We start from the raw sequence: 26269 nt of genomic DNA, 5'->3' as shown, positions 1-26269 counted from the left end.
TTTAAAGAAGTAAATGTGCAAAATTTATTATGTTCTTCAATGAACACAGTAACAAAGTTTATAAAATTAGATCACATTTGAAAATAAAAAAACATTTAAACATCAATTACATGTTAGACAACAAGCAACATAAAAACAATTTACTCTAAATCAATTTCTTCATAAGAAATGAACTATTTCGAAAATCAGTTCAAAAAGAAAAGTGGCATGCCAAGTGAAACAACATTGCAGCATCTTTTTATTTTGGTACAAGGAAATGTTTGTTGACAGAATGAGACCGAGTTGAAAAAACTTTGAATGACGAGCGTCCTCACCATGCTGTTAGAAGACATTTCCTAAATTCAGCTTGGATAATTCTAATTACAGAAATAAGTTCCTTTGTTAAAGGAGATTCACATTTGCAAATCCAATTCAATTAGAATTGTTTTATGCTTCTGGTTGTTTAGCCATGAGAGAGAAGAAAAAGAATATTCTTAATGTGCCTTATCATTAAAGCATTTTTCAAATTATTATTTAAAGTACTCGTTAGTTTCTTCCTGCAGTGTATATCTGGCTTGGACGCTTGTCATCCTAAATGCAGAACAATACAATTTGACTATACCTCTATTTACAAAGAGCTTCCACTGTGAAATTTTTCATTACAGTGGAGTAAGCCTCTTTCCTGACTCTTCCCCTCCCCAGACTTGCCCAGGTTACCAAGTGCTGTAGGAGAAGAGCACCCTGATGCAGGGACACAGCTTCACAAACACAAAAGCAGACATCAGAAGTATCTGATAGCCATGGCCACGAAAGTTTACAAGGATGCTCAGAGGAGCTGCCTCACTGAGACTGTTTTCTCTGCATCCTTTGCTTTGGACCTGCTGAACCAAAAACCACTGCCCCCAAGGGGCTGGAAGAGAGTATCACAGTTCTTACAATTGTATCTGGCATCAGTTTTCTTCTGCCTGTGTAATTGTAAGACTCAATACTGTAATTTAAGTATTCTTTCAAAGTACACACTAGCACTCAAAGCCTTCTTGTGGAACACAGTAGGCTTTCACTGAGGTTATTAGGTTCAAGTATATGAAGTGTACAGACTTGTTCCTCTTTATTCAGATGGTATTCCTTTTATCACAGGATGAATATTCAGTCAAAATGGTGTAAGATAACAGAAGTCAAATGTGTTTTAACTTCAGTCAGCTTGCAGCAGAGAAGGTGTGTAACTTTCCACTAACCCAGTGGAGATTTGGAAACTTCAGCACAATATCCCAAAGCCATACTGTCTTCGTTAGTCCGAGACTTTCATAATAAAAAAAAAGTTTAAGTGTTTATTACGCTACCAGTCCCTCATTTGAATTTTATTTCCTTAAAAGTCATATTTCCTTTTCTAGCATTCCTTCTGACCCTTTGCTCCCTGAGGTATCATCATCATTAGAGTAATTCCCTGAATCTCGACTGCTCTGTTTAGAATGTTTGTAGTCTTTGAAATCAATTTGATTTACTTCTTCTATGATACTTTCAATGACATAACAACTTTCTATTGGTTCTTCTGCAGTGGGCAGATACGGACTGCCAAAGAGCTGACCTCCAAAACCCTGCAAAAAGAGAAAAGAGATGAATATTCATGCCTAACATCTAAATAATGACTCCATTTAACACCACAGTTGTACAAATCTAGTTTATCACATTCAATAGCATCATAAGGTTTTCTACCTATTACACAGCTTCCCTAAGTTCACAAATGAAAAGTTACAATGAAGTTTAGCTGCATTTATATAGTCAAATACTGAAGAATGATTACAGCATTTTAACCTCAGCTCTTTTGCTATGTTTGCAGCTGTCAATCACCTATATAATTGCAATATTTCTTTGACTCTAGCCTTATGAGGAAATAAAGGAAAACCCTAATTCAGAACATTTTCAAAGATCATGTGGTAGCATGTGGATGACAGATGTGTTCGCAACGTATGAGTGATTATTAGTTATTAAGCAAAGTTTGAATGAAAAAAGAGAAAGCAAGCTGCTGCAGCATGATACCAACCCTTATATAGCTCTCAACAGCATATTGCTGTCTATCCTACGTGCCTTAAATCTAAAAAGCAGTTGTTTAAATCAAATCCACTAGGAAAGTTCTCAGTCAAATATGCATCATATTAATCATGTTATCAGTATTCTACCAAACAAAAGAGCTAAAATGTTGCCTTACAAACTAATCAAATTCAAATTTGCCCTTGCAAATTATGAGACTAGTTTACAATTATAACTTTACTCAGAAAGCTCTGTACACTACATACCCTAAGGGTGTCAGTGAGAAGGAGAAACACATTAGGAAGGTCACACACTGCTCAAGTCAACGTTTTGAGACACTGAAGAAAGCACAGTGATGAGCAGCTCTTGCTACATTTCAAAACACCCACATTGACACGTTGTTCTGTTCATTCTAGGATGGGATCACTAAGTACTATGCCAAGCAAAGCCAGAAATTGCACATCTGCCTTTGTGACTTGAATCATCCCAGTTGCTAGGTCAGAGGATGGTAGAAGCGTTTGCAAAGACTGGACTTTCATTTTCATGTCCTGAATTTTAAAGAACAGGCAATAATGACTGTTCTTTGACCACATGGCCTCTCAGATCATAAAAATACATGGAAGAAGTGTCAGAAAAGCAATGTGGCTTTCACAGAATACACAAGGCTTGAAGGACACTCCCAGCTCTTTCCAGCTTCTTGAGACAGATATGGTTTCTATTTGTTTTAGTGACGTTTCATGCAATTCTCTTCCATGAACACACCCATGACCCATATAACCATTCTTGTATCCACAAAAGCTTATGACTAGGAGATCCGCAGGTCCCCCTATCTGAAGATGTTTTTGTTTTGAACCTGACTCCTATGAAATCTCTCTGATGTCCTCTTTCTAATAATGAAAGAGCCAGAAAATTATCTATCAACCCCTATTCGTAGAATCACAGAATGGTTTGGGTTGGAAGGGACCTTTAAAGATCATCTAGTTCACCCTTCCTGCCATGGGCAGGGACACCTCCCACCAGACCAGGTCGCTCAAAGCCCCATCCAGCCTGGCGTTGAACACGTCCAGGGATGGGGCATCCACAGCTTCTCTGGGCAGCCTGGGCCAGTGCCGCACCACCCTCATTATAAAAATTTCTCCCCAGTGTAAGTCTATCCCCTCTCAGTTTAAAACCACTGCCCCCTGTCCTGTCACTACAAACCTTGGTAAAAAGTTCCTCCCTTCCCCCCGCCATCTTTCAATACATAAAGGGAGCTTATACAAAAGGCCATAAAGAGGTCTCCACAGAGCCTTCTCTTCTCTGCACTAAACCACCCCAACTCTCTCAGCTCCTCTTCACAGGAGAGGTGCTCCAGCCCTCCCATCATTTTCATAGCCCTCCTCTAGACCCACTCTAACAGGCCCATGTCCTTCTTGTACTGAAGCTCCAGACCCGGGTGCAGCACTCCAGGTGGGGTATCAAGAGCAAAGCAGAGAGGATGAATCCCCTCCATCCGCTTGCTGGCCATACTTCTTTTTAAGCAGCCCAGGACACACCTGGCTTTCTGGGCTGCAAGTGCAAATTGCCAGCTCATACCCAGTTTTTCCATCCAGCTGTATCCCCCAAGTCCTTAGTCCTTCTTTGCAGGGCTGCTGTCAATCAATTCCCCTCTCCAAGGGACTCATGCTTTCCTTCCAAGGAAGCCTTCAGAGAAACTACTGAGGTCTAACGCAACGATGGAAAAAGACAATCCAGAAGCAACAAAAATTAAATGCTATGCAGCAAGAAAATAACAGCAAGCTCTTAATTGAAAGGAAGTGAGTAAGACAGAGTACTCATTTTATGCCATGCACCAACAGGGAGAAGGCAAAAAGGCTAGAGCATACTGCCCCAGATAACATGATGGGAAAACAATTCTGGTCTCAAATGGCAGGGCAAAAGTACATACACAGGGTAAATATGTGCACTGGAATAAAAAAAAGGTTAGCAACATTTTTGCAGAAATAAAAAATTAAAATATTTGCTAATTACAGAATTCAAGAAATCGATACTTTTTTTTTCATTAGGAATACCTGCACTTTGTTGAAACCTGTATAATTAATCTATAAGACCATAGGATAACAAAGAAACACTTTTTCTATAATATTTTATATTATTTTTTCTAGAAGTACATCTACTTAACGAATGAGAAAAATCAGTCTTGTCTCACCTCTATGTTCAGAGGAGGCTTGCATGATGGAAAGAACACATACTTGATTTTATTATAGGCTTGATACAGGAAAAAAATGAACAGTACAGCCACAACCAAGACAGCAATCAGGGCAGTTACAAACGTTGTTAAAATGATCAGAGGTAACATTTTATCTAAAAAAGTGAATGTGAAAAAAAAGGCAAAAACAAACATTCAGTCTAGGTATTCATAAACCACACAGATCAAAAACAGATGACACCCCCCCCTCCCCCAAATCCGCTACAGTATTTATCATAAAATTTCACATTCCTTCACTGCTATACCCAGGCATGACGATCATTAGGAAAACAATGTCATTCTGTATCTTACATAATTTTATTAAAAACACAGCCTAAGAGATTTATCAAACATAAGAACAAATGCATTTGCATACAGGATCAGAACCAAGATCCGATTATTCCCTCCCTCTTTGACAGCAGGACAGAAAGGCTGCGCAGACAGTTACCATGAAAGCACCTGATGTATATAAATCTATTACCACCCTATTGTTTGTGTGCAGGTTCTACCCTCAAAGGATATAATATGTAACTGACAGTGATACAGGAGGAAGAATTTCCATAGTTTATGGAAAGAGAATGGGCAATTAAAACTGTGAAGCTGGCCCATGTTTCCTTAGCTAGGAAATGATTAGACTGGCCGGACTTGCAGGGTCTTCAGGGGCACAAAAGCACTCAAATTGTTTCTTGGACAGGAAAGGAACTCCAATGCTAAGATTCAGATGACTACAGCCCAGCCAGCAGGGAGAAAAAGGATCTTCTGGCAAGCAGCTCATCTATTCCTCTTAGATGCTTACCTAGGAAGAAATCAATCCCAAGGATGTTCCAACTATTTTCTATACCAGTAGCCTAGACACTAGCTCAGCACAAGTTTTTATGCTGTCAGTATAGAAAGGTGAGATGAATTTCGCCTCAGTGCTCAAACACAGTCCTGTATTGCTGTGTCAACCCAGGAACTACAGAAAGCCTTCCAACAGACTAGACTCAGTTCTAAGATTTAAGGTTGGGACCTTGTGGAAGAAGGTATACAAAGGCAGAATCCATCTTTTGATAGCAGAATATTCTTGCCAAAGAAACCCTTTACCTGAATTGACATAAGCTAGTCAGTGTGTAAGTTAAAGAGTTCTGCAAGCTTCCTTCTCGCTGTCTCTGTTCTACTTGACAACACACACTCTGGCTCAAACAAACTGAAGGGAGCTTGAACACGCTAAAATAGCAGATACCAGGAGATGCTTTACAAATAATCAAGAAGAGACAATCAGTTTGTTTTAATCTCTTTTTCCAGTTAGTACAAGTGATATAAGGAAAAAAATTCCACGCTGCAATATAAGAACATATGGGAAATACAAGGCATGATCTGTGAGACTCTCTCTCTCAGTAGAGAGTCTCAAATGTACTGCTTAGTGCTAAATAGAATAATTATAAAAGAAGGGGGAAGAGTAATACCTAACCAGCAAAATAGTTAAAGAATTTGCTTTGTGAAGCTTGAAAAAGTAAGATTTAATTCTTCTTAGGCTTGATAAAGACAAAAAATGAGGACTACATATACTAATAAATCATAGGAGCTTATGATGTGAGAAAGTAATAGCATGATTATTACATTTTCTTAGCTTTATGTCAGTTCGGGTATTTATTAATTTTTCTAGTGTTACAGGCTCTTAATAGAAGATAACTGGTCAAATTAAATTCAACAGACTATCATACCCTAGTGTTCGGAGTGAGTGTAATCCATCTTCAAACCCCTTTTCATTTTGCACAAATGCTTTTACCTATGATGAGTCTGAGTGTCTTCATCTATAATTTGTCCCCTCACGATTTAGCACATTATTTTTTAAAAATTGAATTAATTCATAAAATAATTAAGACAATTTCAAGAATAAAATGTTCTTGAAAATGTAGTATTCAGTGATCTCCTGCACCCTTCTAAACATATTTAGGAAGTGACTGAAATTAAAGCTTGTCCATTAACAAGTCATTGTACAGAACTAAGTTTAATTTGCAATCGTTATAGTTATTCATCTGAGAATTTCTGAACTGAGGTATGTTGTGGGACAACAAACAATTTTGTTCAGGTCAGACCGGAAACCATATTAGCATAGCTAATGCAAGAGAACACAGAGCAATGGAGTGACAGACTGCTGATATGATCTCTGGTCAAATGGGTGCTAACTTGGTAAGGCCATTAAGTCAAATTGCAAGCATTTCCAAATTAATGAGATCTGCAAAGACCTATGAACCTTTAACAATTTTGATTCCATGGGTGTAACAAGTCCCAAACAATTCCTACCTTCAGGTGTTTTGATGCATTCCTCTTTGCTGAAGGGACTGCTTTTGTTGTAAGTTTCTGAAAATGCTTTTACTTTTACACAGTACTGTGTTGAAGGTGTTAGATCAGAGATTGTCGCTATTGTCTGTTTTATCTCTTTCACCTTCATTTCCTCCTGAAAAAGAAAATTTGGAGGAGTAAGACACACACAAACATTACAGGTGCCACACAAATAGAACAGAATTTTGGTCTCTGCTGAAGAAGTAATTAAGCAAGAAGTTGAACACCCTTCTGCATTTGGATTGAATAAAATAGAAGATACCAAAAAACTCTAAAGCAAGAACAGTCAGCAAACATTTATTGACAAAAGCAAACTACTTTTACCAGACTGAAATTTTACAGCTTAGAAGTGATATGTTGTGTGCAAAATTTAAATTCTTCCAGCTGCGGTTTTTCTTTGCTTGTTCCACAAGTTTACAGATACATATTTACTGGTTACTGTAACAATGTTTTGCTATAAGAAACATTTAAAGAATATAGAAAGATGTATTAAAACGTGAGTTAAAAGCATGCAAGACTTCATCGTTTTATGATACGTATGGCAATAATACTGCAAATACAGTAATAAAAGAATTTGAGGGATGGAAAGCTACATTAAGACAATACACAAGTCATACTGAAAGACACCTCTATTAGAAAATGAGCCATCTGGCAGCTTTATAAAACTCAGTGCAATTCTACAGAATCATTGCATGTGTGGCTACAAGAATTAAGAAAAAGATGAAAATCTCCTCAATTTGTAATAAAAATAGTCTTAGCTATTTTTTTAAAGAATCTTTCAGAAAAACAAACTGTTTGTATGATTGATACACAGTACATGTACCTTTTCTGAAAATAAGCTTCTTGAGAAGAACTTAAATGTAGTATTTACATCATAACAAATTTCATATACTGTTTTAAGTATTTAACGAGTTCATACCTCATTATCTGATGAATTCTTCCTATACACAATCTGGTAAGATAAGTAATAATGCTCCGTCATGATTTCATTTTCAGATCCTCCTGGAGGAGAAATCTGGACATGTAGCAAAACATCACTGACATCCACTTTTACAGCAGGAGGGCCAATTTCATCTTAAGACACAAAAAAAAGTCAAAACTGAGACAGAGTACAAATAAAAATATTGACTGAAATATTGCAATTTAAATCTCTGACTTTTAAAAAAATGTATATTTAAAAATCTGACTTGACTAACAGCTTCATTTAGAATCAGGTCCTGTGAAATATTTCAATTATTTTCTCTTTGCACATTCATATTTTGTTTCTGAAAGTTTCAGTGGCATGAAATAAGCAGACAATGGGATTCACTCTGCGTTAATCAAAGTGGAACTACTGAATGCTTCTTAATTTGATCAGGAGATGGGCCCTCTTTCACATATACCCTCTTCCACTTTGAGTTAAAATTGAGAAGCTTTTAAGTTTTTGGTTTCATTTGTATAATTGTCACTATTATTTAATTACAAAAAGCTTTGAGAAGGGTAGGCTGACCTATGGAATAGCTATTGATTCCATCTTTAATATGGAAGGAAATGGAATATTACACTCTACATGTTAAACATTTCTTGACCTTGATAATTGATAACTTTTTGTGAAGTCAAATATTTTAGTAAGCTCACATTTCTTGCAAACCCAAAATATGCAAAACAAATTACAAATGCTATAATTTCACATTGGAAAGCATTACATATTTTGACTTGGACGTTACAATGATTTAAGACCGCTTTTCCATTAAGTTCTTCAGAGTTGAACCTCAGTTTTTGTGTAATACTGCTTCAGCAAAAAATTCAGGAGGGCAGGGATAGAGAGCAAGGAGGAGATGAGGGCAGATGCAGAAGGAAACAGAGGCGCTTGTTTCCAACCTTATCTGTCTTTGAGACCAATTCTTGGTATCTCAGAAAAATAACACCGATGGCAAAAGTCAGGTAAGGACTATTTGTAGTATAATCTCACAAGATGATTAATGCAATAGACAATGAGATTATAAAATGCCATATAATGCTTCGAGTTTCAATTTTGTAAGACAAGTGATATGATTTTAAGTATAGGGAAAAAAAACAGCTGTGCTAAGTAGAGAAGACCAAGGAAAAACTCCAGTGTAACTTGAAGAGGCCAGGGCTCCTAGCAGAGTTTCTGTAGGGGAACTATGTATTCAGTTTCATTAATCCAGGAAGTTTCTTTGTGCAAATACCAGCACTAAGTTCAAGTTGGTTAAGAAGTGAAAATATTTAAGAAAACATCCTTACTTATTCTTAGAGGATCTATTATTACTTCATTAGACAAGCATGACTTATTATATTGACTCATGGCCTGCACGCGGAGGTAGTAAAATCCAGAAGTAGTGGTGATGATAGACGTGAAATTGCATTTTGTGTTTGTGATGTTTTCACATCTGGGTACATTGAGCCACTTCACAGAGTAATCATCATGAAGTTTCTTTAGATAACCACTGCAAGAGATATTATAATGTTTTTATAGGGGGTCCACAAATTCCAAACCAGCACATTCACATTTAGAATACTACAAACAAAAAATTAAGAGGCCTATTCTTCCAAAAATAAACTATATATTTTCCATTTATTACTGAAACAATGAAGCCCACTGGACCAGGAAATACAAACCAGTGCCTTAATCAATCCTCACTAGAAAAAAAAATTGCATTTGATTTTAAAGTTTTAAAAATTCAAACTAAGATCTTTCAAATAGCTCTATTAAGTTGATTTTTTATGTCGTGCTAAGGGAATTCCAAAAGAATGCTACTTTTTATGAGGTATCTCTCATCATTTAGATGCTGGTCAGAATATTTGTGCTACAACTAGACATAAAAATATAAAGACATGACACTTTTCTTTTTAATGTTGGAATCTGACCAGAAATAATCAAATATGTTGACAATTGAAACCTTGAAAAACAGCATTTTGCTCACTACTTCTAGTTACCTAATTTTTTCAAATTTAAAGATACAAAGAAATGCAAACCTCATATTTTATAAAAATGCTACTTAGCATGTATATAGTCCATTCCATGAAGTATTTAACACCCTTAAAATAAGTCTAGTATTCTGAAGTTCTACAATATGATGTTATTTGCAATCCTTTCAAAGCCACGCTACGTCCAGATGATGTATCCAATGTTATACTGAATACATTAAGCCATGTTTGTGAAGTATTTCAATTTAACTTCCAGTAAGTGTTTGTAAAATACAATAGCTTACATTTAGAACTACATAATTAGTTTATACAGAGATACGGAAATTGTTTAACTCACATGAGATACTGTACGGTATAGTTCACGTGTTGTTTATAAGGATTATTCCAATGCAGATGAAATTTCATGTTCAAAGCAAAAACTTTCAGATTTGCTGGACAAAATGAGTCATTTGCTGCGTCAAATGGGAAAAAAAAGGAAGGAAATCCAGAGTTACTAAAAAGCTTTACAGCAATTTCTCACTGAGTGGTCAGTTGTTCAGCAATTTTCACACTGGGCAGTTATCACATAAATGATGGCACACATACAGTAAGTAAGAAAAAAAAATCAGTTGCCTGTTTTCATTATAAAGATAGCAAATTAATACACTGTATATATCACAGAATTTAAATCTTTAATATTACAAGCATCAGTTAAAAAGCAGTGTAGGTAAAATTAAGTACAATTCATTGAGATTAGTGGAAATAAACTGGTCCAGCAATGACTTGCCTAGAAAACTGTGTAAAATACATACAAGTAAGCATGAAGTAGTTTTGATGTACCATCCAATCTAGCATTTGACTTTCTCAATTCCCACACTATATTTTCCCCTAAAATAAATATTTAAAAATACTTAGACATTTGAACAACATAAAAAAGAATTTAAATTTAGACATGTAAAACAAGACATTAGTTGCAAACAAATCGCCACTTAGCCATTCTTCAGAATCTGCAAGAATAAAGTCACCAAGGCTTACATGAAAGACATTTTCTTAAGCTTGGCTCAAGTTTGCGTGTACATTTACTGACAAATACACAAAAGTCTTTTGTTCTGCCTACATACACTTCCTTCTGATTCAAAGTCAAATCCAAAAATATCCAGTTTTCCAATATAGAGAAAGTAGTTTTTGCAGTCCAAATTAACAGACAGAATTTGCCTCAATGAAAACCTTTTTGTACTATTAAAATTATCATATTGATAGGTGACACATTATATTGATTTAAAACAAAAAATCTAAATTGTCAGGACTGCTTTTATACCAAAAGAAGTGGGAACTTGGCATCTCTGTGCATTTCTGTTGTGTTAAAACAATATACTTTCCAAAAGTTTAAATAAGTAATCAATTTAAAATTAAATAGTTTAATGTTTTACCTTTACGGGTAGTTTTTACACAATGAATGGGACTGAATAAGCCTTCCTGAGAGTAAAAAGGAAGAGTTGCTTGAACTTTTAAACAATAGGTTGTCTCTGGTGCAAGACCATTGATTGTGTCCGTAGGAAAAATACTTTCACTTCTGACCTGTAAGAAGGAATTGTGAACAAACATAGGAACAGCACCTTCCAGATAAGCTGATTTTTAAAAGTATCTTCTTTTCCCCCAGGTTTCAGCCCATTTATATAATATACCCCCCCCCAAAAAAAAAAAGGCTAAAATATGGAATGAAGGATAATACATGGGCTGATTAGTGCTAAAGGGAAGTTTCAAACTTAGCCATGAGACTGAGATACTCCTTTACACATGAAACAGGGTGTCCAGTTGCAGGGTTGCAGCACTGCTGTACATAAAGCAGAACCTACCACACATTCAGATGCATACTCCGAAGATAAAATAGCGCATTTGCATTTCTCAATTCATTAATCAAACCTGTCCCCCTCTCCCTACTGCTCTCTCTCTGCTTAGCTGACCAGACTTCTCAGTGAAGAATTTTTGCATGCAGCTTGTACTTAAGGCTTTTTCCCCCACTTTGATGTGTAATGACTACGTCTTCCAAATGAACATAAATCTCTCTTCAGTTCCTGGCCTAATCTAGCTGGCAACCATTCCCCTAAAAGGATAAAAAGAAAGATTGTTTCCACCTTGGTCCAGAAAATACTGTATCTGCTGTGCAAGATTAAGTCTTGGAAATTAATTTACAATTCTAAGACCTCAAAAGAATCCTTAAACTCTCCTGACATACAATAAGAAAACAAAGAACTTCATGACACAGAACTGCACTATAACAGTTAGTCAAGCTCTTATCTCTCCCCTCCCATATCTACACCTCATTGTAAATGCTTCTTCCCACTACCCCGAACTCTTTCTGTTCCCTGTTCCTCTTAGTTGATGGTAGCTGCTGCTCCAACTTATCTGAGATGGTTTCACTTGGTTCCTCATGCATTAGGCTCCAGCACTTAACAGAAATACAAAACTTGTATCACAAAATATCCAACACAGTCCTCTAGTTGAAAAAAACACACAAAACAACCAACCAAAAAAAAGAAACCTCAACTTCCCAACTGCATAGCAACAGTTATACTGAGTTACAGAATTAAACACAGTTACATAGTTATACAGTTCGATTTTAGAACATTAAGCAATTAAAGTACATCTTTGGCAGTTGAGATCAAAACGCAAAAATCAAAATGTAATCATACCTCTGCATCTGATGAATTTTCCCAGATAACTAGATTATATTTAAAACTCAACTGAGATATCCACATTTTTCGGACCTGATTTGCTTCTGGAGGAGAAACTTGAATTTTAATGACACCATTTATGGACTGCAAATGTATTTCTGGGGGACCAATCTGAGCTGCAAATATTAAAAGAAAAAGAAGTCAGCAAGAACGTTTAAAGAAAAACTACCCAGAAAGTAACTTACATTAATAAACCCACAGTAACTGCATATAGTACCCTATTTTTGTTTGGACAAGTACACTCTTTGCTGGGTAAAAAACTGGGTGGATGGCTGGGCCCATAGAGCAGTGGTGAATGGAGTTTAATGACAGGTCCTGCACTTTGGCCACAACAACCCCACGCAACGTTACAGGGTTGGGGCAGAGCAGCTGGAAAGCTGTGCAGAGGGAAAGGATCTGGGAGTGCTGGTTGATGCTCACCTGAACATGAGTCTGCAGTGTGCCCAGGTGGCCAAGAAGGCCAACAGCATCCTGGCTTGTATCAGGAATAGTGTAACCAGCAGGACCATGGAGGTGATTGTCCCCCTGTACTTGGCTCTGGTGAGGCCGCACCTTGAGTACTGTGTTCAGTTCTGGGCCCCTCACTACAAGAAGGACATCGAGGCCCTGGAACATGTCCAGAGAGGGGCTACGAAGCTGGTGAAGGGCCTGGAACACAAGTCCTATGAGAAGCAGGGCTGAGGGAACTGGGGTTGTTAAGTATGGAGAAGAGGAGGCTCAGGGGAGACCTCATTGCTCTCTACAACTACCTGAAAGGAAGGTGTGGGGAGCTGGGGGTCGGCCTCTTCTCACACATAACTAGTAATAGGACTAGAGGGGATGGCCTCAAGTTGTGCCAGGGGAGGTTCAGTATGGAAATTAGGAGAAATTATTTCTCATAAAAAGAGTGGTTAGGCACTGGAACAAGTCGCCCAGGGAAGTGGAGGAGTCACCATCCATGGAGGCATTTAAGGAGAGGTTGCATGTGGTACTTAGGTACATAGTTTATTGGGTAACATTGGTGGTAGGTGGATGGTTGGACTAGATGATCTTAGAGGTCTTTTCCAACCTTAATGATGCTGTGAAAGTCACAGTACTTGCCTATAGGTTGAAAGTTTTACTACTTCTCAGACAGTAAACTCACAGAAGTTCAACCAAACTACCACTGTCACTTGGTTCTAGGAACAGTGAGGTTAAAATGCAATATTACTAACGAACATTTTCCAGAATCTCTAATGAAAATCAGTAATATATTTAAAATAAGAAAGGCAAGAAACCTAGCTCAACCAATCCAACAGAGGGAAGGCAACTGTATCATACTGTATCATAATGAAAAATCAGAAGGTCGTTAGAAGACTTCCAGAAAAGTCTACTACATGGAGATTTTTTTAATTAAGTCTAGAAAAGTAGCAACAGAAAACTCTGTCATAAGAACAGCATCACTTTCAATACTTTTTCCTTTCCAGAAAGGAAAGAATAACAGCATTCTATCACCTGCAAATACCTTATATTACTTTAAGGTTGAGAAAGTCACTAGTTCACGTTATGAGCAATGGAAACCACATGTATTTTTCCACAGTAAAGTGCCAAAGGACATTTAACTAAAAATGTTGCAGTAAATACGGAGCTCATACCTATAAAATACGGAATCATTTCAAAAACACTAGACCATGGTGACTTGTCTTCCTTTCGTTCAGCCCTTACGCGCACAAGATGCTTATCATAGTATTCAGTTATTGCTGAAGAAAAGTCACATTCTGTGTCAGTGACATTTTGACACCCAGGCAACTCCTCCCATTCCGTTTCACTTGTCTTATGATCACCAAACCTGCAAGGTGAGTAAAAAAAGAAATCACACACACACACAAAAACAATTTACAATACAATCTAAGTCTTCAGTATTCTCCTTTTCTTCTTAATGCTAGTATGTGTCACGTTGCTTAGCATTTAACACCAATTACACTGGTGTTAGTGATATCTATTTCATCAGCCTTGAGTTTATATTACCATTTAATTCATTAATTTAATCTATCAGTTTATTAGTTTAACCTTATTACCCAAGGGTATCAGAATTTGTAGGCTGGTAGTTAACATTTGCTTTATTCACTGTGTAAACACAGCGTCTAGAACAGTATCAAAGAATTGTCAAAATCCAAAATTATATCCTTAATACATTACCCTAGTTCAGTAAGGATTTTATAAAATCATCGGAAGAAATTTAAAAGTCTTAATGGCAATAAATGCTTAAGAAAACATAAAAGAACCAAAGAAAATACTTCTAACATTAGCAAGGGATGTAGATTAGGGGAAAAAGAAAAAGCAGAAAAATAGTTTGACAATAAATGCTGGAAAACAAGCTTTCCAGAAGCTTTATTTCTTGCAAGCTAACAGACAGCAATACCTGTTTTAACAAACAAGCATTTCATATAAGAATTAAAACTATTGTGACCAAAAAAAAAAGAGGCAGAGACTTGAAGTAGTGTTTGTCCTCAACGCTCACCTTTCAGACCACTTATGTTTTAAAATAAATCTGTACTTTCAGTGTAACTGTTTGTCATTTACATATTGAAAGACAGCTTTTTTTTTTTAATCCACAAAATTATATATTAAGAATTCCTAAAATAAAGAACTTCTTCAGCGATTTTATCTTGGAAACGTTTTTAAATATTTGCTTGTCAGTATAGTATTACAAAATACCAAACATACACCAATACTTATGCATAGACATATATGAAAAAACAACACAGAAAGCCAAGCTAACATTTAAGAACAAAAATTAATTTGTTTTATCTGGTCATTAAAATTTGCAGATGAGAAATCTAGATTCATAAATACATTGACAAATTATTCAAGATCTACACTGAAAATTCTCTTGAGTTCTGTGCACGTGCGTGTATGTGTCTTTTGACACAATCTAGCTCAAATAAAAAAAACACAAAACAAAGCAGAGTCAAGAAATCTAAAAACTACACTTCCAAGTGTACCAGTTTATCTTCTCTAAGAACCGTTGAGGTACTGAGAATTATTACTAAGTGTGGTCTGCATTTATAAAAACATCCCTACCAGTGAACAACCTAATTTTATGTATAAGATAGAAACATGAAGGACAATACTAGGATTCTGCTTCATTTCAAGACTTAATCTTCCTGCTTCTACTTTCTGAATTTCAAAGTCACTAGAAGTTTTAAATGGCAGCATCAAGAAGCATAGTCATAAATCAATGAATTAATTTGCTCTTCTACCCAAATAAGCATCAGATACTTCTGGTTCTGAATAAAGCTACTACTTACCACTGATACTCTGCTGAAAATGTCACATTGGTATCGCTCCCCGTGTAGTTCCACCTTAGAGTGAAATTTGTGTTTACAACATAGACCTGAATATCCTGAGGACTCTTCAGATCAGTTTGGCCTATAAGAAAATAACAAACCTATATAAGGACTGGGATAAGTATTTTTTACATAAATTGAGGACCCACTTTTGTTAAAAAAAGTAGAGGGTTATGAAATATCAATAAACATTTCACTGAGTTAAAAAACAAACCAAAACGAAAACAAAAACCCACCACAACATGCTATGCAAATGACACTTCAACATATAGCCCAGGAGTTGTGCATCAAGTAGCTTCTTTGCTTATCTGACCACACAAGCTCTCTCCTCCTTGCTTAAAGTTACTCCGCCCACTTCCCTTTTAAAAGCATGTACAGATGTAGCATTCAGTGCCTGTAGTTCACAGCCACAGTCTGATTATGCGCAGTCGGAATGCCTTTAAACCAGCATTTTGTTGGTTGGATCCAACACCTGGATCTCAGCTGCAAACTGCTAGGGATTAACCCGCTGCTGTCATCTCACAGCTGCGGAACAGGTAGAGCTTACCAGCCTTGTTTTATGTCACGCATTACTGTCACAAATTCAACGTACAGCCTCGAACATAAATCCCATTCAGGATCTTGTACCTCACTTAAGGTAATCGTGTCTTTCCTCTTACACAAGGAACAGCACATAAAACAACTTAAGGAGGGCAGGGGTCAAGTCTCAGGACGCGTATACGAATGACCAAAACATCAAGGGAAAGAGCAGGCCATGGGAAGAGAACTTCTGACTTCTGAAAGGCAGATTGCCAACAAGAGGGAAGGATGCACGCTACAATCACCCGCAGGATAGCGCTCTCCTTCTGTTTTTTCCCACCTTTCAAAAAAAATAATATTAAAAAAGCCCTGTTTCCTAACTGCCTTATAGTTACCATTAACTTTGAGATATGCAGAGTATCCTAGGTGTTCCCCTTAGCACACAGTTCAGCTGTTGGAGCACAGACCAGTAACAACGCTACAGGGGAAGGAATTACTCTGATATTTATGCGAATTGAACATTATCTGTTTTAAGGTACATTTTACTTTGACACCAGTCCATGGCACTACTTCAAAACAGTGAGGCTACAAAGTTATAATAGGGACAACATTTGGTCTGAAAGTTTTCTAGTAATACTATCCTAAACCAGACTCTGGCTTACAGAGCAGAAGAAAGCAGGGTGGGGAAAAAAATATCATTCGTACACTCAATGCCTGTGTAAATAATTATTGGTAAATTATTTTAATAAACGGTATGAGAGAAAAACATCTTTTGAGAGCATAATTTAACTGCTGAGGTTTGAACAGCTTCCAATAGCAGACATAAAGCAAGTTTTTGTAGTTCTCCAGCAATACGCACGCGAGGTTTAAGAGCCTGCCACGGTAGTGCTAAACAGAAGGCTTTACAACAGGAGACTCCCGAGGTGGATTCTTTACATGGAGCAACATGGAGCCTTGACATGAACTGTAAAAGGCAGTGTTAGGTAACATCATATTAGTTGAGACCCACCGTGCACCTCTAGAGCTCCAGCATCAGTAAAAAAAAAAAAAAATGTTATGATGCATTACGATAATTAGTTTCATTTTCAAATCCTTATCTTACACGTTGTATGCAGCTTTACAGTAAGAATTATTAAAACTTTTCCATTGGGGTCAGAGAGGAAAAAGGAAGTCTGGTAGCAGAAACAGAATTGTTACAAGATTCTTGTTCTGAACAGCTACACTATTGCCCCAAGTTTTTTTTAAAAAAGCTGATGTCAGACTTCAACACATTAAGCTAAGCCAGCTTTTTCTAAAGCTAGTAAATACCACAGCAAATAATCATATCCTGTCTCTGGATACAAACAACATTGCAAAAAGTACAGCTCTGGGTTCTGACATTTGCTGTTGCTTTTCCAAATGAATTTGTAAAACTTCGCGGCACTTGGTTATGAATTCAAGCGCTCAAATTAAAATTGGGAAACATCACAAAATATAGATTTCAGCTAATTATTAAAACCAATGTTTCAGAAGGTTTTTTTTTGTCCCCTCCCACCCACTGAACCTCCTCCGAAAGGCTTCAGTCAAACGGCATTTATAAAGATGTTGTAGGACTTTTCCATCCCAGGCATACCCAAGAAAAGGAGCCAACACTATGACTCTGAAAACCACACGAAACGTTATAGCCATCAATATACTACTTAACTATTCTTGTAAAACCATCAGTAAGAAAACTGTGTGCTTCTTTCTCCCCCCAAACCTTTAATTTTAACTACTAATTGGGGTGGCACAGTGGAAGACAGAAGGGAACAGTTGTTGGAAACTACTCCTTACAGTTCAGTGGGGTCATGCCTGCACCCACACACTTTGCCTTCATATAAATCTAAGTAGTATTTTTTCACTCTATCTAAACATGAAACATAACATCACACACGTTCAACAGTTTTGCAGAAGCTTAAAATCTCCCCGTCAGCTGGACTAAAAAGTATCAAAATCATCTCTTTCAATAGCAGCAAAATGGATAAGGAAGCTCACTGAGAAGAGGATGTTAACTTATGAATATATTTTTTTTCCCCCCATAGGTTTTATTGTAAGATAAAGTTCAAATACTTTTCCAAACACAACGTGGACTGTTTTTGAAGCATCAGGTGACGTGGGAAAGCATAAAGCTTTTTGGGAAACGAACTAATAGGTAGCTTGGCACACAAAAGGTGCCAAGCTACCAGCAACACTTCCCCTGTTCGGTGTGGGGAATTGATGCTTGCTGAAGCCTATCTGGACAAGCAAATTTCTCCGCAGAAGTAAATTACTCTGAACTCTGCTGCAACCCTTTTGACGGTTGGACAGTGAATTCAGGTCTTTATCCCCCAACAATTTTAGTAACAGACCCAGAAGGTTGTCACGAGTCTCAGATGTGACTGCCTCTTTTCTCTGAGAACTTCCTCTCGCCAGTTTGAACACCGTGGACTCCAGCCTGATGTTCACCCTTTCACAATCCTCCTTACAAAATGCTGGAACCAGGCATCCAGAGCTGTCTTCGGTGGCACACGACAGCCTTTATAGACTGTTAATAAACAGCAAGATGCTATTCAGAGATACCACCTGTAAAATTACTTTGAACTCTGTAATATATTTTTAGGTAACTTGTATCAGCTTCCCAAAGAAAATCTTGCAGCTTTCATTTTTAAGAAAGCTGTTCAGTGTTATGTTCAACACCGCTGCACAAGCGTAGCATTTGTGGTCAGTGCTCAGCAGTTGCCAAAAAGGGCAAAAGAGGGTGGAAAGGACAACCCCAGGTACGGAATAGCTCTGTCCTGGGAGGAATCAGACTGATTCTTCAGCCTGCAAAGCAGCCTGAGGGAAGGACAGGACAGAGCTACAGACACCAGAGGAGCAGCAGAGGGGATGCGAGCGGCAAAAGACTTCGCCGTCTCTGCAACACGAAGCCGGAAAGCACCAGCACAAGCAACGCTGCTCTATTCAAGAGAATGAAACTGCCGCTTCACTGAACGCTTCGGCTGCGGAATCCCCTCCCTCAGTGCTGTCAACACCAAACTCTTGCCTGGTTTGTGAGCTGAGTCAAACAGAAAGTCTCGGCGCTACAGACTGCTGTAAGGTTATGCTGTCAGCTGTCGCCCTGTGTTTGCTTTCGTGTTGTTTCCTCCTCCACTGCTAGCTGCCGCTGCAGACAAACACTGGACTAGATGGCCTTTTGGCTTCATCTGTTGTGAAGCAAAGTGGGGAAAAAAAAGCTAAAACCCCACAACACCTTTTGTAGGCCTACCTTGAGTATGATTAGGTACTTTCCTCCTTGCCCTGGCTGGAAAAACAGATTGTTGCTTTATAAAGACCTTCCAGTCCTCACAAAGGATCTTGATAACTCAAAGAACCCTTACGAAAATATCAAATTTAATAACTAAAATAACTATTTATTGAAGGTTCCAGGTCCCAATTATTCTGCTTTCATTTGTTCACTTCATCTTCTGTTGCAGGTAAAAGGAGGGATACAATCAGAGATCTAACTTTAAATTTATACTCTGAGGAATCTGTTTGGTTGACATTTATTAAAAGGTAACGATCATCGATTCCCATTTTAACAGTTCCTAATCATTCCTTCATCCGATACAAGCACAGAAACGGAGCTGGAAGAAACCTTGCAAGGTCACCTACAGCTCACACTTGAGAAAGCTGGTGGCTGTTCTGTGTACATCAGAGGTTTATGTAGAGAAGTCTCGTGGCTGCCACCACTGCATCACCTCTTTTTACAGGCCTCCGATCTCCTGAAATGTTTCCCTATACCTATCATTAGAGAAAGCTTTCTGTGAATTGGAAGCAAAGAACTCCCAAATCAGATTTCGTAGCAGTTTCTGTTGGAGATCTCAATCTTTGCAGACCAGATCCAAGTTTCTGTATAGCAAGGATGCTTGCTTAGCTGTCTTTTATAGTCCTGCAAAACCAGGAGTATAACAGTGATCTCCTCTAAGCACATCTAGCTCATGTCCATGGATACTAAAGCACACTATTCTTTTATAATCTTATAACTCTTTATTCTTTCTAAGCATCAGACTCTTATGTATTTGAAAACTAGGTTAAACACGAATAACAAGTAGAAACCTAAATGACAGCTACAGTTCTTTTCATTTTTCTTTTTAGGTCAAATTTCCTAGCTTTCTGAATGACTTTCATTCTTCTCTTCTGCATTCTCTCCAAATGGTTGTGCTCCCCTGGAACACCGTAATTCAGAAAGTCACAATACTCTGGCAGAGATTTATAAATGGAGCCTAACTTACAAGAAACATGACCTAACCTTTCCATTCTAATTGACACAACTCTGCCCCAACACTTCTTGGGTTTTCTCCAGTACAGCAATTAAACTTTCAGACAAAAGCTCAAGGCACCGTAACACTACAGATCTTTATTTAATTAATTTTTTTTTGGGGAGGTGGGGCTGTAGAACTGATATAACTGATATTTAGACCATAATTTGTCACCTTCTACTTGCCTAAGAACAAAGCGCCGGCACAAGTCCTTTCTCGATGCCAGCAGGCCTTTTTCTGGGATGTTTCTCCAACTCGTTGGGACACTTCTCAGTTCCACTCCGGCTGTTTCAAACAATTGCAAGCTTCTCCCACTCAGTTAAAGGCAGTTTTAATAGGTTTATGCTGTTCTATCACAGACTGCTAGCAAGCATCCATGTAATGCATCTTTCCCTCTTGACAGCAAACTGTAATGTGATTTAACAAGGTGGAAAATCATACTGTAGTAGTTTAACATACATTACTTTCTCCAGTATGATTATGAGATTAATACACAATATAGATTCAAAAGCAATGCTAAGCCAAAATGACATGCAATCAGAACTCCTCTACCCACACATCTTTCATTTTAAAATAGAAATTCAGGTTGATTTAACATTTGTTCTCGATAACACAGACATGGATAGTTGCTCTACACCCATCCTTTTGCATAGTAACTCCTACTTCCAGTGTTTTGTGTTTGCTTACCTAAATCAATCACCTACACCCCAATAAACAATAATCCTAGAATGTAGGAGTAAGCTCCGTAATACTTCATTCCCAGAGAAGTTTCATGGTTTTGCAAGAAACCAGATATGCAAAGCAACATTTATTCCAGCATTACTGGGGCTCAGCTGCCTCAGTAGATTCAATGACAAAGACAAAAAGCATGCACCGCTGCCTAAACTTCCAGTTCCTTATCAACCAAGCCACTTTAAATTCCCATCTCAGGGACAATACATCAAAAAAGAAGCATCAAAAAAATACCCTTTAAAAATCTACTAATCAGTTTTCCATTTATTTTAATTTTCTGGTGTTTCCCATGAATAATCCATTTGAATATAGTAAATACTGCCTTCTAGCTCATAGCTGATACAGACGAAGAGAGGGAATTTGTTGAAGATGGCAAGACTCATGATCCACTGCTGTGATTAACAGATACTCCCATGGAGAGATTTACAATGTCAACAAATATAGGTTTTTGCTGCCTGAGGAAAAAGCAGCTATCTTATAAACTTACCGTGAACCTTTAAAACAGTTTCAAAACTAAAAGTTGTCAGATCAAAAGTTATTTAAAATAATACACCATTTCACTCAAAGGGAAGTGGTTTTTTCTTGGTCTCCTATTTGAATTACAAAGAGAAGTACAGCATGAAAGTATATATATGATTACATGTCCTACTTCATGACTGTTATAATGCTGTATTCTAGCGGGCTTCATAACAGAGGAGATAAGAGATGATTTATTTTTCCTCTGAAAAAAACAAACCTGTTTAAGATGTAAAAATCATATCAAGCCTGTACTTAAACTGAAGTCTTTGAATAACTTCCTCAAGTCCAACAGTCTGACAAAGATTCGGTATCTGGGACTAGGATTTAGTTTTAGGAACAAAATTGCTTTTGGCATCAGTATGTTTTATTCAAATTTATCCCAACGGATGCAATGCACATAAGAAATAGTTAAAGACTAAGAAATTGATTAGCAAATAAAAAAACGGAAAAGCTGTTTTCTGCTTTCTCACTAGAGGAAGTGATGAAAAGATTGCCTTATTTTAAAATAGCCTTGACACGTAGTTGCTTAAGGCAAAATTTCTCAGTGGTGATTCTTCCACTGCCTAGTGCACAAATTTTAGAGTCGTGAAGAAAAATGTTCAATTATCTTTCTTATACACATTTAAATTTAATTGAAATACGCAGGCAAAATATTTTTAAGTTTTGATTCCAAATGGCACTTGATAGAAGACACTGGAAAAAAAGAAAAAGTAATAACCCTTTTCCATGTAGAATACCCTCATCTGTAAAGAATTTAACATGAATGTATATTACAACTGTACCAGCTCACACAGGCTCATGTGAAGCATGAAGTTACGATAAGCCAAAAGGATTTCTAAGATTTCTGTAACCCACGTGTTTTCGATATCTAGCATGATTTAAATAGTAGGAGTCACAGAGAAGCTCAGGTTATACTGATAGAAGCAGGGCCTAGACAAGAGCATCTAACACTAACGTAGATAGTGAGCAACTAATCAGAATCAAACTTGGCATAACAAATCAAAAGCAAGATTTAAGTTCACCTCTAAAATCAAGATTTGTGGCTGATTTATTTTACTAGTAATTAAAATACATTTAAAATTAATTCACATTTCTTCACATAAAACATAACAACACTCTGGTATTGAGAACAACATTGCAAGACATTAGACTGCCATGAAAAAAAAGATAAGAAAGGGAAAAAAAAAAAGCTTATAGCACAACTGCCTATCACCCTTCCCCTGCCATATTTTAATAAACTAAAATAAACATTAGTGCCTGACCACCCTCTTGGTGAAGAACCTTTTCCTAATACCCAACCTGAACCTCCCCTGATGAAAAGCCATTCAGCAAGAGAAAAAAAAAATAGTCTATTAGGTAGAAATGATGGAAAATTTAGCTCAGCCTTTCAGCACAGGAAGGAAAGGAGGCCTATGATGTGTGACAATGAAAAAACATGTAAAGCCACAACCAAACACATGGCAAGGACGACACAGCTGTTATTGGGCCCACAGGCAGAAAGGTGCTGTGGAGATGCAGGGTTATCGCAGGAGCTTTTAGGAGGTGGACCGCTGGTTTTGACAGGGTAGAAGGGGACAGGTCACTGTAGCAGAACAACTGCTTCTAAACCTACAAGTGGTATAAGGCACGTTAATTATTTCCTATGAAGCGTGTGGGTTAATCCAAGCAGCTGATGGTATCACACCGCTTCCAGTTCTGGGCTGGAATTTGGGGGTGATGCCCAAAGAACGGAGCTACAAATCCAACGAGCGAAAGAAAGCAAACAGAAGAGGTCTCGGAGCTGCTTTTCTGCCCGGGCCCTACCACAAACGCACAGTGTGGACCCCAAAAAACAGCCTCTAGTTTTCTGGGTATGCCAAACCCGAGGAATACAGCCTTACAGGGGGCACAGCGCTCAGGTGGCGCCCTGTAACACACCCGTACTTCCAACTACTGCAGCCCATTCCCTCTCCACCGCACTTCACAACGCCCAGCACCGGGGCAGCAAGGCAAACACCTGCCACATACAACGCCCCTCTCTCGAAAGAGCTTCTCCCGCTGCCCAAACACCCACCGCCACCGCGTCCCTCCCGTCGCCACCGAGCCCGGCGGCGGCGCAGCCCCCCTCTCATGGCGGCCACCGCCTCCCTCATGGCGGCGGCCGGTGCTCACCTGCGCAGCGGCGGGGGGCCGCGGCCAGCAGGCAGCACCACAGCGGCAGCAGCAGCGCCAGGGCTCGGCGTCCGGCTCCGTCCATCCCGCTCCGTTACCGGAACACTCCGGGGCGCGCGCATGCGGGCATAACGGGGCGGAGAGGGGCGGAGAGGAAGTCAGCGGCAGCTGTTGGCTCTCGGCCGGCGTCTGGGAGAAGGCTGGGCGGGCTCTGGCTCTTGTCTGAGCGCTGCAGCCGCTGCGGTGTCAGCCTGATAAGGCTCCTGACACTTCACCGCGCTCTGCCCGCGTTGACCGGCGGGTGTTATTCCAGCCCGGCCCCCGAGGGTCGGTAGAGCCCTTCACGCAGCTCACAAAGGGGCTTTAATCTCTGTTTAATCAAAAGTAACGGGGCTTTGGGCAGCCTGGTCGGGTGGGAGATGTCCCTGCCCGTGGCAGGGGGGCTGGAACCAGCTGGTCTTTAAGGTTCCTTCCAACCCAAACCATTCTGTGGTAAGATTCTAGTTCGGGCACTTGGCCGGGAAGGGGGAAGTTCGCCCTTGAGTGTTAGGATGCGACAGTGAGTGTTGAATGCAGCACACACACTGCAGACCTAAGAGGAGCTTAGACCCAGCTCACTCTTTCTGCAGGCAAGAAGGTCACAAAGGTCAAAAGAGCTTCTCTTTTTCTGTTTCATATTTTTCATGAGATTGCCCAGCTGCAGTGATTGGGGAGGTAGAAGCGAGGGTTTCCTGTTCCCTTCCTATACCCTCAAAGCAACAAACACCTAAACAGTCACAGCAATGCATTTGGAGATGAGGATTTGAAACTTTGGTAAGCTAAGGTCTATGTCCTCTCCATCCTAAGCTCTTTAAACATTACATTATTTGTTGCTTATGGAGATGACAATACCATTCTTCTGCATAAAAATGTTCCTAGTTACTGTTGATGACTTTTCTGCTGTGAGATGCTGCATACACTCTGAGGATGTCTACTAAGCTTAAGCTCTCCAGCGACACAGATAAAGCTATGCATAAATGTAGCTTTGTTTCTTTTGGTCTGTAGCTTTTAAGAAATGCCTGAGGATTGTAACAGGTCAAGATATAAAAATCAACAAAATTTACCTTGTTTTGGGATATAAGTGCAGGGAACCTTCTCAAATCCATGAGGCAGTTGAATCGCCTGTACCGTCTGAGATGACAAAAATTGATCCAGACAGATTATTTCTGTGGTTTGCATCATCTTCTTTTATGTGATAACCTTTCCACATTTTGCTTTTCCAAGCCAGTCATCAACAGGTAACCACAACACCAGTTTTGCTTGTTCATCTGCCGCAACTGCTGTTATTTACCTGACATTAAGAATTCTTCTCTTTTAAAATTACAATACAAGTTCTTTTAAAAGAGATTTGAGCCATAAGAATCATATTCTTAGGGACCAGAGAACATTACTATGCACCCTTCTGATCAGTCACTGAAGACATAAGCCAGTCACACAACTTCAGGAGATGTGAGTGCTAGTGTAGTGTTACCTTGAAGACAGTCATTAAACGTGCTTCAGGGAACTGCCTGTATCTCAGTCATATTCTATTTCCAAGTGTTCCCAAAAAGGTGAATGAAGGTGAGACACTATGAAACCAATATTGTCAGAAATATCAAAATTAAGTTCATAATAAAAATCCAGTACCTTTTTTATCTAACTGTGCTTATGAAATCCAGATGCTATTGATTCTCATCAATGAATGAATGTAAAAACAGTTTGTAAACCATTAACCAACTCAGTGATGTAAAAGTTCCACACCTATCTTATCAAAAAGACTGATGATTAAGAAGAGGCTAATACCATTACAGTGAGGTTTTATAAGAGGCTGTGAACAACCATGTGCTTTGAAACACACAGTGTCTAATGTTACCTAGTGTGCTACAAGTTCCTGTGCCTAGCACAATTTCTTTAAAGAAAAAGTAGCTGGTGGAGTGTTTAAACAATCAATGTAAGATTAGTTTCAGGCTTCTATTATTAATCTATTTCCATCAATAGATATACAATGCAACAAATATATAATGCAGAAGTGTATTTATCATGTAGCAGAACTGAGCAAATAACAGATTTGTCAGGCTATTGAGTACCACTCAGTGGGGGCCATCACAATCATGATATGATGTAGGCAGTAGGCCATCAGTGAGGAGAAACAGTATTGTGATGAAAGTACCAAAGTAGGACACGATCTGTCAAATATCATCAGCTTCACCACAACTTCCTGTGTAGTTTTGTGTAAACAGGTGTTCTTTAAGACAAAGGCTATTATTTATCCTTTTTTATGAAGCTGTGAAAAAAGGTATACTAGTACTGCTGAAGTACCTTTGAAGTCTTAACAAGAGGATTTCAAAGCAATGTTGAACATAGCTATAATACTGCCAGTGCTTTTTGATAAACGGAATGAAAGGATGATATTTTATTAGCTTGTAAATATTAGAATTGCCTTTTTCAGGACACAAACCTTCCCAGCAGCAGCCAATTTTGTCATAGAATGTCATTTTCTGTTAGTCCGTTGTTAATAATTCTCTG

The 26269-nt window shown here is 38.4% G+C and overlaps 1 protein-coding gene across 1 annotated transcript; it reads right to left on the bottom strand.

Annotated features, from left to right (window-relative positions):
- On the bottom strand, nt 1-24314 carry IFNAR1 (interferon alpha and beta receptor subunit 1). The gene is made up of 11 exons (XM_040545319.1): nt 23726-24314; nt 15471-15591; nt 13815-14008; nt 12160-12317; nt 10897-11044; nt 9825-9939; nt 8804-9006; nt 7479-7633; nt 6521-6674; nt 4196-4350; nt 1-1574 (listed from the first exon to the last, which is right to left on the bottom strand). Exons 1-11 carry the CDS (start codon nt 23808-23810, stop codon nt 1353-1355), a joined length of 1710 nt encoding a protein of 569 aa, XP_040401253.1. The 5' UTR covers nt 23811-24314; the 3' UTR covers nt 1-1352.
- Nucleotides 24315-26269: the final 1955 nt, after the last annotated feature.

The sequence above is a fragment of the Cygnus olor genome, chromosome 1 (assembly GCF_009769625.2).
Source record: "Cygnus olor isolate bCygOlo1 chromosome 1, bCygOlo1.pri.v2, whole genome shotgun sequence".
Taxonomy (NCBI): Eukaryota; Metazoa; Chordata; class Aves; order Anseriformes; family Anatidae; genus Cygnus; species Cygnus olor.
Note: the sequence above shows the minus strand (reverse complement) of the source record. Positions and strands in the feature narration are given on the sequence as shown.